Raw genomic sequence first — 15,473 nt, 5'->3', positions numbered from 1 at the left:
CATTACAGATCTTCTTTATGTCCAGTGTACTGTAATGAGGCATTGAGTAGCAGATATAAATAAAGGGACACACATTTTCAAATTGCATGCATTAATATTGGAACACAGATAGTGACACTGTGGTCACAAAATGCATAGCATCAGGGTTTTTATACCCATTCCCAGAAACTGTCATAACAAGGTGTAGATAATAAAATGTGAGGCTGGATGAACACAGCAGGCCAAGCAGCATCTCAGGAGCACAAAAGCTAACGTTTCGGGCCTAGACCCTTCATCAGAAAGGGGGATGGGGTGAGGGTTCTGGAATAAATAGGGAGAGAGGGGGAGGCAGACCGAAGATGGAGAGAAAAGAAGATAGGTGGAGAGAGTATAGGTGGGGAGGGTGGGAGGGGATAGGTCAGTCCAGGGAAGATAGACAGGTCAAGGAGGTGGGATGAGGTTAGTAGGTAGATGGGGGTGCGGCTTGGGGTGGGAGGAAGGGATGGGTGAGAGGAAGAACAGGTTAGGGAGGCAGAGACAGGTTGGACTGGTTTTGGGATGCAGTGGGTGGAGGGGAAGAGCTGGGCTGGTTGTGTGGTGCTATGGGGGGGGCGGGGGGACGAACTGGGCTGGTTTAGGGATGCGGTGGGGGAATGGGAGATTTTGAAACTGGTGAAGTCAACATTGATACCATTAGGCTGCAGGGTTCCCAGGCGGAATATGAGTTGCTGTTCCTGCAACCTTCGGGTGGCATCATTGTGGCACTGCAGGAGGCCCATGATGGACATGTCATCTAAAGAATGGGAGGGGGAGTGGAAGTGGTTTGCGACTGGGAGGTGCAGTTGTTTGTTGCGAACTGAGCGGAGGTGTTCTGCATAGCGGTCCCCAAGCCCCGGGGATTCTCCAGCATCTGCAGTTCCCATTATCTCTGATAACAAGGTGTAGAGCTGGATGAACACAGGAGGGCAAGCAGCATCAGAGAAACAGGAAAGCTGACATTTCGGGTCTAGACGCTTCTGCAGTTCCTACTATCCCAGAAACTGCCAAGATGGTTGGATGAGCATATTAGATGAGTGAATGAAAGCTGTGCTGTCTCCAAAAAAAAATTCCATGTCCACTTTATTTAAAGAGATACGGATAAAAGACTACCCTAATTTAACTAGTCCCAACCACCCTCAGGAAAACAATCCAGCTTCAGAAAGCTGCAAACCTCAACAATTTCGTAATTGCTGTTTGAAATTTAAATCGGCAGTTTTAGATCTTCCAGCAGGAGACTCTGGACTGCAGTCAAATGTAGAAATCCTAGCGTGACAAAGACAATTAAAATGAGCCACACTAACTTAGAACAAAAAATGGACCCATCTGTTTTGTGTAAGTACATTTCCAAACCACCAGGAAGCAGGGAGGTGCTGTGAGGTTTGCGCATTAACGCTTGCATCATTATTTTTTCTATCTGCAGTAGCACAAAGAAATTTTTGTAGGGTCATGAACATGTTATTTAGGTACAATAGAGACTTAGGACAATTACTCCAATGAACTGATTTCCATTTTCAATGGAGAAAAAAACCTGAAGTTCCTGCAATATTTTCAGAAGAGTTCAGCCAAAGGATGTGGAAAGGGGAACTCAGCCAGCAATTGATGGTACAGTGATGTTGTGTTTCAGTGTGTCATTGCATTTCAATGTTGATGTACACTGTTGATGATGACTTCAGCTTGTACAAGGGGGCATAGCTACATATTTTGGGGTGATAGATTTAAGACAGATATCAGAGGCAGGTTCTTTACTCAGAGAGTGGTAAGGGCGTGGAATGCCCTGCCTGCCAATGTAGTTAACTCAGCCACATTAGGGGCATTTAAACAGTCCTTGGATAAGCATATGTTTGATGATGGGATAGTGTAGGGGGAGGGGCTTAGATTAGTTCGCAGGTCGGCACAACATCGAGGGCCGAAGGGCCTGTTCTGCACTGTATTGTTCTATGTAAGAAATAATTGTGATACATTCTGTTATTTCTCTGAGCAACACAAGTAATGATTCTGATCTTTCTTGAAGTGGAGGACACTGATTTCACATGTAATCTGTGTTACATTATACAAGGCTATTATTTTGCAAAAATAATACACCTATTCAACTCACTCAATTTTACTTATCTCATAACAGATCAGTGGAAATACATTGCTGAAAAGCTGAATTACACAGATCTGCTGACCTTGTGGCCACACAATGAACAGATGATCCTGTTGCATTGTGAGACATTACTGCTTAATATTTATTTGAAATTTTCCCCTCCATTATTTTAGAAGATGACTTCGCCCATTGACTTTATTCTGGTTCACATTTCCGCTACTTTAGCAGAGGGAAATATTCAGATAATTACTCTTTCCTGGGTTTATACTTCATACCATTATTTCAGGTCTCCTGCATAACTTGATCATTTTAATTTGGTTGACAACTTTAAAAGTTTTGTTTTCAATTCAAGTAATTCAAACTTTTGATCAAAGCTGAGCCATTGTTACAGAAAACACTGTGTGCCAGTTACACTGATCATGTGGAACCACTATGCGGATACAGGGAACAGGAACTGGTCTGTATCCAAACGTCTAACTTCAAATACTACAAAAGGAACAAGGAATTATGGTAAAATTTCATATGTTAATTCTTGCCTAGTTTTTCAACCGTGTACACAATGCAGTTATCAAACCTGTCCAGAGATTACATTCTCTAGTGTTGTTGAGGTTCTCACTAAACAGTGAATTGTGATACTGTAAACTGCACTCTCCCCTGACAGCCTGAATTTTAAATTATGAAGTACATGAAAAATTATGATCCTGGTCAGTGAGTGTTTTCAGAATGAGGCTGGGAGATTTCACATTCCCAAAGCATTAAAACCCGCTGCAGTGAGCTTATGAGAAGCCCAAGAGAGTCAAGTAACCACCTTCGGACTCAGAAATACAAAAATAAATGACGGCAGATGTTGGAAATCGTTGAGAAAAACAAACAAATAAAAAAACTGCTAGAGATCTTTCGGAGACATCAGGAAATTGAAATGTTGGGCAGAATCTTATAGATGTACATGCATAGCCTTTTCTCTCTCATGACTGATCACCTTTTCCAGAATCTGGCGCTATTTCTAAATAGATGGAGAGCCTTATAATAGACAATAGGTGCAGGAGTAGGTCATTCGGCCCTTCGAGCCAGCACCATCATTCATTACGATCATGGCTGAACATCCACAATCAATATCCTGTTCCTGCCTTATCCCCATCACCCTTGATACCACTATCTTTAAGAGCTCTATCCATCTCTTTCTTGAAAATATCCGGAGAGTTGGCCTCCACTGCCTGCTGGGGCAGAGCATTCCATATATCCACCACTCTCTGGGTGAAGAAGTTATTCCTCAACTCTGTTCTAAATGGCCAACCTCTTATTTTTAAACTGTATCCTCTGGTTCTGGACTCCCCCATCAACAGAAACATGCTTCCTGCCTCCACAGTGTCCAATCCCTTAATAATCTTATACGTCTCAATCAGATGCCCTCTCATCCTTCTAAACTCAACTCAACCTAAACCTTGTGAGATCTGAAAACCTGGTTGTTGGATCATAAGGGGAACAATTCACTTTTGCAAAGAATTTCATGCTCCATTGTCTAAGCTTCCCTTTATAGTTTGAGATTTTATATGTATAGTGAGAGGTTACACTTGTACTCTTCACTTAATGAGTTTTGGCTTAAGTCTTTGTTCTAGCAATACCTGTGGTTGAGGGCCATTATCCCTTGTTAGAGATATTTGAAGGTTTCATTGTGAGTTACCAAACGGATTAGCTGAAATTAAACAAATGTCCTGGGTAAAAATGCCCTGAGGTAATCTTTTCTGGGTGGGGTCATCTGTCTCAGAAATTAAGCATATTCCTACAAATCTATCACTTGCAGGTCACATGACTTTGGCAGTCATTTTAAAGTTTGCCAGCTCATTTTTAACTGTTCTCTCAACACTAATTTTCAACGCTAACCCGTCAGTTTTCAAAGATGAATAGCCTGAATTCTATACCATCATACCAATAATCACGAGTTGCTTTTTTGGAAATGCAGTAAGATTTAGTAAACTAATATATTGCAGCAAGAAAACAAAGTGTGGAGCTGGTTGAACACAGCAGGCCAAGCAGCAGGTTACACTTTATTATCTCGGATTCTCTAGCATCTGCAGTTCCAATTATCTCTATTGCAGCAAGAATTCTGGCTTCAGCTACCGATTCAGTACCTGGAAGCTGTCGAGGGTAACCAAGGATCGGGATAGATATGAGGAAAGCAGCTGCTCCAGCTCCGAGGAATCCAATCCACCATGCTCCAACCCATAACGGGTTTTCGGGGGTAAGGTTAACTCTGTGTTGAGAAAGTTCATCAAATTAGTTTTGGGAGAGAGCATTTTCTTGGTAAATAAAACATTTAGGAAACACGGACAGTTACTGACTTTGTTTGAAATATATTCCAACTCGACTGAAGGAGAGGTGATTGCATAAATTCACTAATTCATTACTTAAGAATTAATTGATAGCTTGACCCTTTGAACAAATGTAAATGCACAGACATAACATACATTTACCAATGTAGCATTTTGTGTAACGGCAGCTGGTGAAGAAAAATGTATTCTAAGAAATGAAGAATCAACTGTCAAATGACTGATCACCTCTAAGTTCAGCACTCCTGAAATTCTAGGTATTGCAACTATAACTACTCATCGTCATAAAACACACAGTGTTAGGATTTTTGTGCAGTGATCCGAATCTTCAAAATGACAGTATGATTAATTGATTTGTCATACAAAATTTGGTGCCAGCTGTTTGTCTTGATGCCAATCATGCATTTTTCCTGTATTCTTTTCAAATTATTTCAATTTCTCCTCAAATATTGTCACAAACAGTCTCTTAACAGCTTCTTGTGAGAAGGCAGTCTGAGCGCGTCATAGAGGTTTCCAGCATGGAAACAGACCATTCGACTTTATTTGTCCACGCCGCCCAGTTTCCACAATTAATCTAGTCCCATTTGCCTGCATTTAGTCCATATTCCCTCCACAGCTATCATTCATGTGCCTGTCCAATATCTTAATATTCTACATCTTAATGCAGTACATTTCAGGATTTTTGATTATTCTTTTTCAAAGGATGGGTATTAATTGAGTTAAGATTGGATATATTTTTAAACAAAATTCTCTCTGTATCTGTGTGAATTTCCTCCGGTTTCCTCCCACAGTCAAAAGATATGCAGGCTAGATGGACTGGCCATGCTAAATTGCCCATGGTGTCCAGGGAGGTGTAGCTTAGGTGGGTTATAGGGGACAGGTATGGGTAGGATGCTCTGAGGGTCGGTGTGGACTTGTTGGGCCGAAGGGCCTGTTTCCACACTGTAGGGATTCTATGAAAATGAAATTTGTATCAGAAGGAACACAGCAGCGGGACACGTGAACAAATATAAGCTCACCAATTAATATGGATTCATGTAGAGCAGCTCAGGTCTGACTAACCTTGTTGAATCTTTCGAGGAGATTGCTACCATGGTGGGTAGTGGACTACACTGGTGCCTGTATAGACTTCAGACTCCCTGCACACAAATAATTATTGGCAAAAAAAATGGAATTGTTTGGAATTGGATGCCACCTTTAGGGAGACGATGACATAACGGCAACAGAACAAAGAACACCAAAGCACCATACCGCACAGGGTTATAGATGCTGGACCTCGAGAGTATTTTTCAAACCCATAGTCTCCACCATTTGAAAGGACAAGGGGCTGTAAATGCACAGCAACATCCCATTCAAGCTCCTCTCAAAATCCCACACTTCCCTGACCTGGAACTACATGACTGCAGCTTCATTATTACTGGGTCAAAAGCCTGCGGCACCCTTCCTAACAGCATCTCTCTATACCTCAAGTACTGCAGTGGTTCACAAAGGCAGCTCACCACCAACTTCTCCAAGGAATTTAGGAATAGGCAACACATCCCAAATAGTTATTTTGAAAAGGAGAAATATATTTCCTAACAAAATATATTTCCTTTCTGAAGAAGGGTCTCAATCCAAAACGTCAGCCTTCCTGCTCCTCTGATGCTGCTTGGCCTGCTGTGTTCATCCAGCTTAACACCGTGTAATCTCATATTTCCTTATCTGTCTGGCGTCTTGGCTATATCCACGTTAAGAAAACCCAAATGGACTAACTGACTCCTTAATCCCCATCAGGGAGAAGGTGGTGCAGTGGTAATGTCAGTGGATTGGTACAAAGCACTGTGATGGCTCAGTGCCTCAGCACCACTGCCTCATAGGGCCAGCAGCCCGCGTTCGATTCCAGCTGTGGGTAACTGTCTGTGAAGTTTGCACATTTTCCTTCAGGTGCTGAGGTTTCATCCCACAGTTCAAAGGTGTGCAGGTTAGATGAATTGGCCGTGCTAAATTGCCCCATAGTGTCAGGGGACGCGCACACTAGGTGTATTAGCCATGAGAAGTGCACCCCTACAGACTCAATACTGAGTTCAATAATTATAAGGCCTAAACTCCCCCATGTCCTAGCCCCCTACCCCACACACCAGGTCATGTTTTTTTTTTCCTCTTTCAGAGAAGGAGCGGGAGCAGCAGAGGAAGTGACGAGGACCAGAGGGGCAGCCGGGAAGGAAAGCAGTGACCATATATATCAGCAAGGCGGCTAAACCCGAGACTCTACAACTGTAGTGTCTCCCACCCGCCCTCCTCCTCTAACCTAGTTAATAAGGTAAGGTTCATTCTAAACTTTCTCTATTGAATATAAGTTTGTTATTAATTTGTTATTATTTGACGTAAGCTTTCAACTTTAGTATTGAGTGGGTGTTCAGATAAGTGGGGTATGGATGCTAGGGCAGTTGCTTGCTCCTCCTGCAGAATGTGGCAGTTGGGAGATGTGGCACACGTCTCCGCTGGCTACATCTGCGGGAAGTGCACCCAGCTACAGCTCCTTGAAAACCGTGTTAGGGAAATGGAGCTGGAGCTGGATGAACTACGGATCATTCGGGAGGCAGAGGGGGTAATTGAGAGGAGTTATCGGGAGTTGGTCACTCCTAAGGCTCAGGTCGAGGATAGATGGGTTACAGTTAGGGGGAGGAAAGGGGACAGACAGACAGTGCAGAGATCCCCTGTGGGCATTCCCCTCAGCAATAAGTATACCGTTTTGGATACTGCTGGGGGGGATGACCTACCAGAGGAAAGCCATAGTAGTCAGTTCTCTGGCACTGAGCCTGACACTGTGGCAAAGAAGGGAAGGGGGCAGAATAGAAAAGTACTCGTGGTAGGGGACTCGATAGTTTGGGGAATCGACAGGAGATTTTGTGGGCAAGATCGGGATTCCCGGAAGGTATGTTGCCTCCCTGGTGCCAGGGTCCGGGACGTCTCCGATCGGGTGTATAAAGTTCTAAAAGGGGAGGGCGAAAAGCCAGAAATCGTGTTACATATTGGCACAAATGATATAGCCAGAAATAGGTTTGAGGATATAAAAAGTGATTTCAGGGAGTTAGGATGGAAGCTGCAGAGCAGGACGAACAGAGTAGTGTTCTCTGGTTTACTACCGGTGCCACGAGATAGTGAGGTGAGGAACAGGGAGCGGGCGCAGCTGAACACGTGGCTACGCAGCTGGTGTAGGAGGGAGGGCTTCAGATATGTTGATAATTGGGATGCCTTCTGGGGAAGGTGGGACCTGTACAAGAAGGACGGGTTGCATCTGAACTGGAAGGGGACCAATGTCCTGGGTGGAAGGTTTGCTCGAGAGGGTTTAAACTAGTATGGCAGGGGGGTGGGAACCTGAGCTGTATACCAGAGGTGAGCGTTGATGCAGGTGAGGCAGTAGCAAGAGGTAGACCAGCTAGTGGGAAGGATTTTCCTGGGAAGGAACCAAGGGATCGGTTAAAGTGTGTTTGCTTTAATGCAAGGAGTATCAGGAATAAAAGTGATGAACTTAGAGCATGGATCAGTACCTGGTGCTATGATGTTGTGGCCATAACAGAGACATGGGTTTCTCATGGGCAGGAATGGTTGCTGGATGTTCCAGGGTTTAGAGCATTTAAAAAGAATAGGGAGGGGGGAAAAAGAGGAGGGGGTGTAGCACTACTAATCGGAGAGGGTATCACAGCTACAGAAGCTTCCTTTGTCGAGGAAGATCTGCCTACTGAGTCAGTATGGGTGGAAATTAGGAACAGCAAGGAGTAGTCACCTCATTAGGGGTTTACTACAGGCCCCCCAGTAGCAGCAGGGAGATTGAAGAAAGCATAGGTCGACAGATTTTGGAAAAGTGTGCACGCAGTAGGGTTGTTGTAATGGGTGACTTTAACTTTCCTAATATTGATTGGAACCTCCTTCGAGCAGAAGATTTGAATGGAGCTGTTTTTGTAAGGTGTGTTCAGGAGGGTTTCCTAACGCAGTACGTTGACAGGCCGACGAGGGGAGAGGCCATTCTAGACTTGGTGCTCGGAAACGAGTCGGGCAGGTATCAGATCTTGTGGTGGGAGAGCATTTTGGTGATAGTGACCATAACTGCCTCACATTCTACATAGCTATGGAGAAGGAGAGGATTAGGCAGAATGGGAGGATATTTAATTGGGGAAGAGGAAACTATGATGCGATTAGACATGAGTTAGGAAGCATGGACTGGGAGCAGTTGTTCCATGGTAAGGGAACTATCGACATGTGGAGACGGTTTAAGGAACAGTTGTTGGGAGTGATGAGTAAATATGTCCCTCTGAGACAGGCAAGAAGGGGTAAGATTAGGGAACCTTGGATGACGAGAGCGGTGGAGCTTCTAGTGAAAAGGAAGAAGGTAGCTTACATAAGGTGGAGGAAGCTAGGGTCAAGTTCAGCTAGAGAGGATTACATGCAGGCAAGGAAGGAGCTCAAAAATGGTCTGAGGAGAGCCAGGAGGGGGCACGAGAAAGGCTTGGCAGAAGGAATCCGGGAAAACACAAAGGCATTTTACACTTACGTGAGGAATAAGAGAATGGTCAAAGAAAGAGTAGGGCCGATCAGGGATAGCATAGGGAACTTGTGTGTGGAGCCTGAGGAGGTAGGGGAAGCCCTAAATGAGTTTTTTGCTTCTGTCTTTACGAAAGAAACAAACTTTGTAGTGAATGAAACCTTTGAAGAGCAGGTGTGCATGCTGGAATGGATAGAGATAGACGAAGCTGATGTGCTGAAAATTTTGTCAAACATTAAGATTGACAAGTCGCCAGGCCCGGATCAGATTTGTCCTCGGCTGCTTTGGGAAGCGAGAAATGCAATTGCTTCGCCACTTGCGAAGATCTTTGCATCCTCGCTCTCCACTGGAGTCGTACCTGAGGACTGGAGAGAGGCAAATGTAATTCCTCTCTTCAAGAAAGGAAATAGGGAAATCCCCGGCAATTATAGACCGGTAAGTCTCACGTCTGTCGTCTGCAAGGTGTTAGAAAGGATTCTGAGGGATAAGATTTATGACCATCTGGAAGAGCATGGCTTGATCAAATACAGTCAACACGGCTTTGTGAGGGGTAGGTCATGCCTTACAAACCTTATTGAGTTTTTTGAGGATGTGACTAGAAAAGTTGATGAGGGTCGAGCTGTGGATGTGGTGTATATGGACTTCAGTAAGGCATTTGATAAGGTTCCCCATGGTAGGCTCATTCAGAAGGTCAGGAGGAATGGGATACAGGGGAACTTAGCTGTCTGGATACAGAATTGGCTGGCCAACAGAAGACAGCGAGTGGTAGGAGAAGGAAAATATTCTGCCTGGAAGTCAGTGGTGAGTGGAGTTCCACAGGGCTCTGTCCTTGGGCCTCTACTGTTTGTAATTTTTATTAATGACTTGGACGAGGGGATTGAAGGATGGGTCAGCAAGTTTGCAGACGACACAAAGGTTGGAGGTGTCGTTGACAGTGTAGAGGGCTGTTGTAGGCTGCAGCGGGACATTGACAGGATGCAGAGATGGGCTGAGAGGTGGCAGATGGAGTTCAACCTGGATAAATGCGAGGTGATGCATTTTGGAAGGTCGAATTTGAAAGCTGAGTACAGGATTAAGGATAGGATTCTTGGCAGCGTGGAGGAACAGAGGGATCTTGGTGTGCAGATACATAGATCCCTTAAAATGGCCACCCAAGTGAACAGGGTTGTTAAGAAAGCATATGGTGTTTTGGCTTTCATTAACAGGGGGATTGAGTTTAAGAGTCGTGAGATCTTGTTGCAGCTCTATAAAACTTTGGTTAGACCGCACTTGGAATACTGCATCCAGTTCTGGGCGCCCTATTATAGGAAAGATGTGGATGCTTTGGAGAGGGTTCGGAGGAGGTTTACCAGGATGCTGCCTGGACTGGAGGGCTTATCTTATGAAGAGAGGTTGACTGAGCTCGGTCTCTTTTCATTGGAGAAAAGGAGGAGGAGAGGGGACCTAATTGAGGTATACAAGATAATGAGAGGCATAGATAGAGTTGATAGCCAGAGACTATTTCCCAGGGCAGAAATGGCTAGCACGAGGGGTCATAGTTTTAAGCTGTTTGGAGGAAAGTATAGAGGGGATGTCAGAGGCAGGTTCTTTACGCAGAGAGTTGTGGGAGCATGGAATGCGTTGCCAGCAGCAGTTGTGGAAGCAAGGTCATTGGGGTCATTTAAGAGACTGCTGGACATGTATATGGTCACAGAAATTTGAGGGTGCATACATGAGGATCAATGGTCGGCACAACATTGTGGGCTGAAGGGCCTGTTCTGTGCTGTACTGTTCTATGTTCTATGTTATTACATAGCCTGCCATCAGACACTATCTATCGTTAGTCACTAATAGTCCCCATTAACAGGTACTCACCCTCCTAACCAGATTGTTATCAACTCCTTTTTCTATCCGACCACCCTTCTCTCTCTTTAGACAATATCCTTCATCTAATTGTTTACTTCCTACCCCACCCCGCCCTATCTTCTGCACATAAACCGATGTTTTCCTTCCCAACCATCAGTTCTGAGGAAAGGTCATTAGACCCGAAACGTTAACTCTGATTTTTTCCTCACAGATATTGCCAGGCCTGCTGAGCTTTTCCAACAACTTCTGTTTTTGTTCAGGGTTACAGGGATAGGATAGCAGGGCGGCTCTTAGGAGGGTCAGCGTGGATTCAGTTGGCCAAATGGCTTGCTTCCACACTGTAGGGATCCTAAAATTCTAGTAGTCTTGAGGGCTAGGGAATGGTCAGGGGACATTGGTTTAAATCCTGCCAGGTAGTGGAATTTAACTTGAGTTAGTAAAATTATGGCTAATAATGATTGCCAGACAGCTGACATTGTCATTTAAAAAAATGAAAATAGTGTGGTTAAAATAAGAAATATCATTCTGTCCAATTGGAATTAATGTGGTCAACAAATGCTGATATTGCCAGCAACGCTCATGTGTGTGAAATTGATGAAAAAAAGAACCAAAGGCATTTTCCTGAAGCACTTCTGTTCCAGAAGAATGTGTCAGTGAGGAATCATTTCCCTCACCTAATATTTCTCTAAAAATACTTTCTATTCATGATCAGTGGAGTCGCAATCTGACGTTAAGAAGGGATAAATTGGATAGCTCCCAATAAGATGTCTGGGGACTGCAATGAATCACTAACCATGTCCATTGCTTATAATGCGAACAGCACACTGACATTACACTGCCTGTTCACTTTGATAACCTGTATCCATTCAGTGCTAAGCAGGCCAATTACTGCATCAACAAGCAGAAGTTTGTGATTGGCTCACAGCATGTATAGGTAGCCTGCATCTCTTAGAGCGGAGGCGCATTGTCATTGGAAGAGATACTGGAAGTCACAGTTGAAGAGAATTTGACCTGAAGCCGTGGTAACAAATAGCTACACAAGTTAATGCCACAACAAGTTGGTTCTGACTTAAAACTGCAAATGATATCACCACATTCCTCTTACATTCGTTCCCTCCCAGCACCACAAACTTACTCTTGGGCAATTTTTTTCCCTTTCAGACACTTGAGCTGCAACTGCAACGGAGAATTACCCCAAAAGATTAAAACACTTAATTTCACACCCACCCAGATATTGACGCTGTCACAATATGTTGAAAGCAAACGCTGCACGGGGTGAGACACAGGGCATGGGGGTACAGGAAGGACAAGGTTAGGACACATGCCCTCTCAATCAGATGAGGACTTTGATTGGGCAGACTCCAGAAAAAGGCTGATGGATATCAACATCTAAACTGTTGGTGCATTGGAAGTACACCAGACAACCTTGGTCAATGCCAAGACACTTGGAGAACCAACTTTTCAACTTTATTTCATCACATTTCTGCAGAATAAAGACACCATAAATGCTGCCAGCATAGTAGCTATTGACCTGCATGCTACGCTGGCTATGGTTATACACAGTCTGAACAAGGAGGAAATGGAATCTCTTTCTGGTCTGGAACAGAGGGCTTGCTGGCATTATGACAGTGTGTTTTATTTCCACTAGAGGGCAGTCTTGTTCACAATTTTGTTTAGTCAACCACACAGCCGAGAAAGTTTCTTCAACATTTTCCAAACAGATCTGTTGAAAGGGGGAAAATTGAGCTGAAAGAAAGGAGGCTGTTTGCCTTCAAATTTATTTAACATTCAACGTGGAAATGTGAACAGGCTGCACCAAGAAATGGGCAGCAACAGCTGAGTTCTTTCCCATGCTGTTTCGACCATTGTGGACGGAGAAGGAAATAAATAATTAGAACCACATTGATTAGTCACTTTCTGACCTCGCTATGAGTAACTCACTATAATGTTGTCTGAGCTCAAGAGAAGGTCATCTGTCCATGTGACATGCATAGCTTGCGGATATTCATGGAGAACAATAAAAGGGAATGGCATTCCCTCAGCAAAATGTAAATATTTGATACAGCAAGCTAACTACCGAATAAATTCTAAGGTTTCCTCTCACAAAAGAATCCACTGGGATAAAAAAAAGGATCAAATTTGTATTCATAAATATGATGTCAGACAATGAAGGCCTTTGTTTCAATTAATTTTTTAAGCAATTTTTTTAAAGGATTAATTTGCAATTAATTCATCTGCAATGAATGATCATTACCATCTTGCCATTGCAGAATCTAATGTTTCTTCTGGAGAAATTATGTTGCACTAGTATTATACTGAATTTTCAATCCAAAGACTCAGGCTATTACTTTGAGGACATGGGTTCCATTTCTTTTATACTAAGCAGTCCCTTGACATGAAGGACGCTTGGTCTGTAGCTACAGCTCCAGAGCTGAGTGAAGAGTCCAACACTGGATCCACACACCAACTATAGCTGGGACACCTGGTAACGTGAAGAGCTGGGATACTTGGGTTTCAAAATGCCATTTAAGCACAGCCTCCTCCTGAGCCAGTCAGAGATACCCAGCCTGCCTGGCACCAGGGGACTCTGAAGACAGCCTTGAAGTGTTTCCTCTATCGTCCCGATAACCTCATACTGTGACGAAGTTCGGGTTGGAGATTTGTCTGGGTAGTCACATGCAGCGTTCCTTCTAACTTTCTTTCTGACTGCATGGGGCCTGTGAAGGCAGGCACTTCTGGAACTGCAAGTCGATGCTACGTTAGGAATGTCAGAGCAGCTGCTGGGCAGGAGAGGGTGCAGGGCACATGGTTGATGTCACCCACCCAAAGCAGCTGGTTGACAGTAATAAATGCCTCGATGTTGGGGTATCAGCCTGAGAGATGACACCATTATTGGAGCATGTATGCTGTCATCTAAGTTGTAGAATTCAACTGGTGATTTTGTTTCAGGGTTTGAGATGTCTGCTGTGCATTGTCCCTGCCTCTGATGCACACAGAAGAATAGCTGATACACCTGCGCCACCCAGCGTGAGCACGGCACTAGGTTTGATGGCCCAATCATCAAACATCGCTCTTTAAATGACCGAAGTCTGCTGGAGGTCATGTTTGATTTCATCACTGATGTTCGTCCTCAATGAATGAAGGCTCCTACTGTATGAAAATCGATCAACATCGTCCAATGGTTCTCCATGGATCCTGACAGATGGAGCGGGGCTACTGTGTTGCACAGCAGGAGAACACTTATAGAGGACTTTTTTACTTATGGATCTTTAGCCAACAGCCTATTCTTTCACATGCCTCTATTTACACATAGAGCTCAAACGTATATAATCCGTGATACTTAGCAATGGATCCCCTGCAGACCCATCATGCGAACAAACTAGAGTCAAGCAAGGCTGTAACATTGCATTTATGGTCTTTTTCACCGTACTCTCTACCACACTCCACCTCACACCTATAACGCTATAACAATTGCAATTTCCTGTCTCCAATATCTATCACATTCTTTTTAGACACTGACCACTTCTCATGGTAAGAACTATTTTTGACAACCATCCATTTTTAGCCAGTATATCACTGCCCTGCCCAAGATCAGCACATACAGTGTGGAATGGATATTGAAATGGGGAAACATCCATTATTTATGGATCAAATTCTCACAGACTTCATCCAGTGATTGATTGGGTTGCCTGCCAAAAACCTTTGTTAGTGTCTAACCCTTGCAAATACATGAGGCTGCAAATCCTTGGCTCAAAGTGGCTTAACCGTTGACAATCTTATGCAAAGCCTGAGGTTCGTCGGTGCAGGAAATCAAAAAAAAATTAACACTGATGGACCTCAGAGTGCGAGATGGAAATGAGTCACAGAAGAAGAGTGAGAGCTTTACTAACCTTCTAATCATGCTGTTTGACCCAGAGCCTTCTTTATACTGACACAGGTCAGAACCATGAAAAAATTTATTGTATTTCTCTCATTTCGAATTACACAAAACTGACTTCACAGTGATTTTTCAATGGGGAACCTAATCAATCTGTCGGTTATGGCAGTGAATAATTTTTGCTCCCTTTTGGGACCACACACTGTGGACAAGTATTCAGCGTCCAAACCCATACTCTGACAATGTTTGGTGGAAGTGTCCTTGTCTAGATATAAGGTGGGCCGTCGATTCGGGATTTTAAATGAAAGAGTAGCTTGGTAGCATTGTCATAAAAGCATAAATAGTCTCTTGCAAGCACCTTCAGAACTAACTGAGCCACTACTGGGAGAAAAAGCCTTCAAGAGCGATGAAGAGAAAATTGATTGAAAAATGTAAACATGTTTTTATTTAAAATAGGAGAAATAAAAGAAAATTCTCTGATCAGAAAGCCTCAGATACCGCACATGCTCTCACACCCCCAATAAAAAAAAAATCACTCGCCAAAATAGTATGATTCAGGTTATTCTTCAATTGCTTTCAGATCAAAATGTTGTTTTGCAGTAGCCTGCGAGACTCCAGTTCTTTGAATACAGTCAGTAGAGTTAAATCTCTTGGGAGTGGTAAAGCAGCCTCGCAGAATTAAAACTAGGTCATCACAATGCACATGGAATGACAAAATCAAATTCTCAAAGAGGTTCTGATTATAAGCAACATCTTACGTGCAACAGTACTGGCAGAGTGAAAAGGAAAGGCTGTAAC

The 15,473-nt window shown here is 43.7% G+C and overlaps 1 protein-coding gene across 2 annotated transcripts in view; it reads right to left on the bottom strand.

Annotated features, from left to right (window-relative positions):
• Positions 1-15,473, bottom strand: part of slco4a1 (solute carrier organic anion transporter family, member 4A1) — a 173,955-nt gene that overhangs the window by 23,244 nt on the left and 135,238 nt on the right. For both annotated transcript variants that reach the window (XM_048550594.2, XM_048550595.2), the window contains exon 6: positions 4,234-4,355. In XM_048550594.2, the coding sequence (XP_048406551.1) occupies positions 4,234-4,355 (122 nt within the window). The remainder of the gene's footprint in view (positions 1-4,233; positions 4,356-15,473) is intronic.

The sequence above is a fragment of the Stegostoma tigrinum genome, chromosome 19 (assembly GCF_030684315.1).
Source record: "Stegostoma tigrinum isolate sSteTig4 chromosome 19, sSteTig4.hap1, whole genome shotgun sequence".
In the NCBI taxonomy this organism is placed as follows: domain Eukaryota; kingdom Metazoa; phylum Chordata; class Chondrichthyes; order Orectolobiformes; family Stegostomatidae; genus Stegostoma; species Stegostoma tigrinum.
The sequence above is the reverse complement of the archived record's forward strand: the minus strand, read 5'-3'. Positions and strand labels throughout refer to the sequence as shown.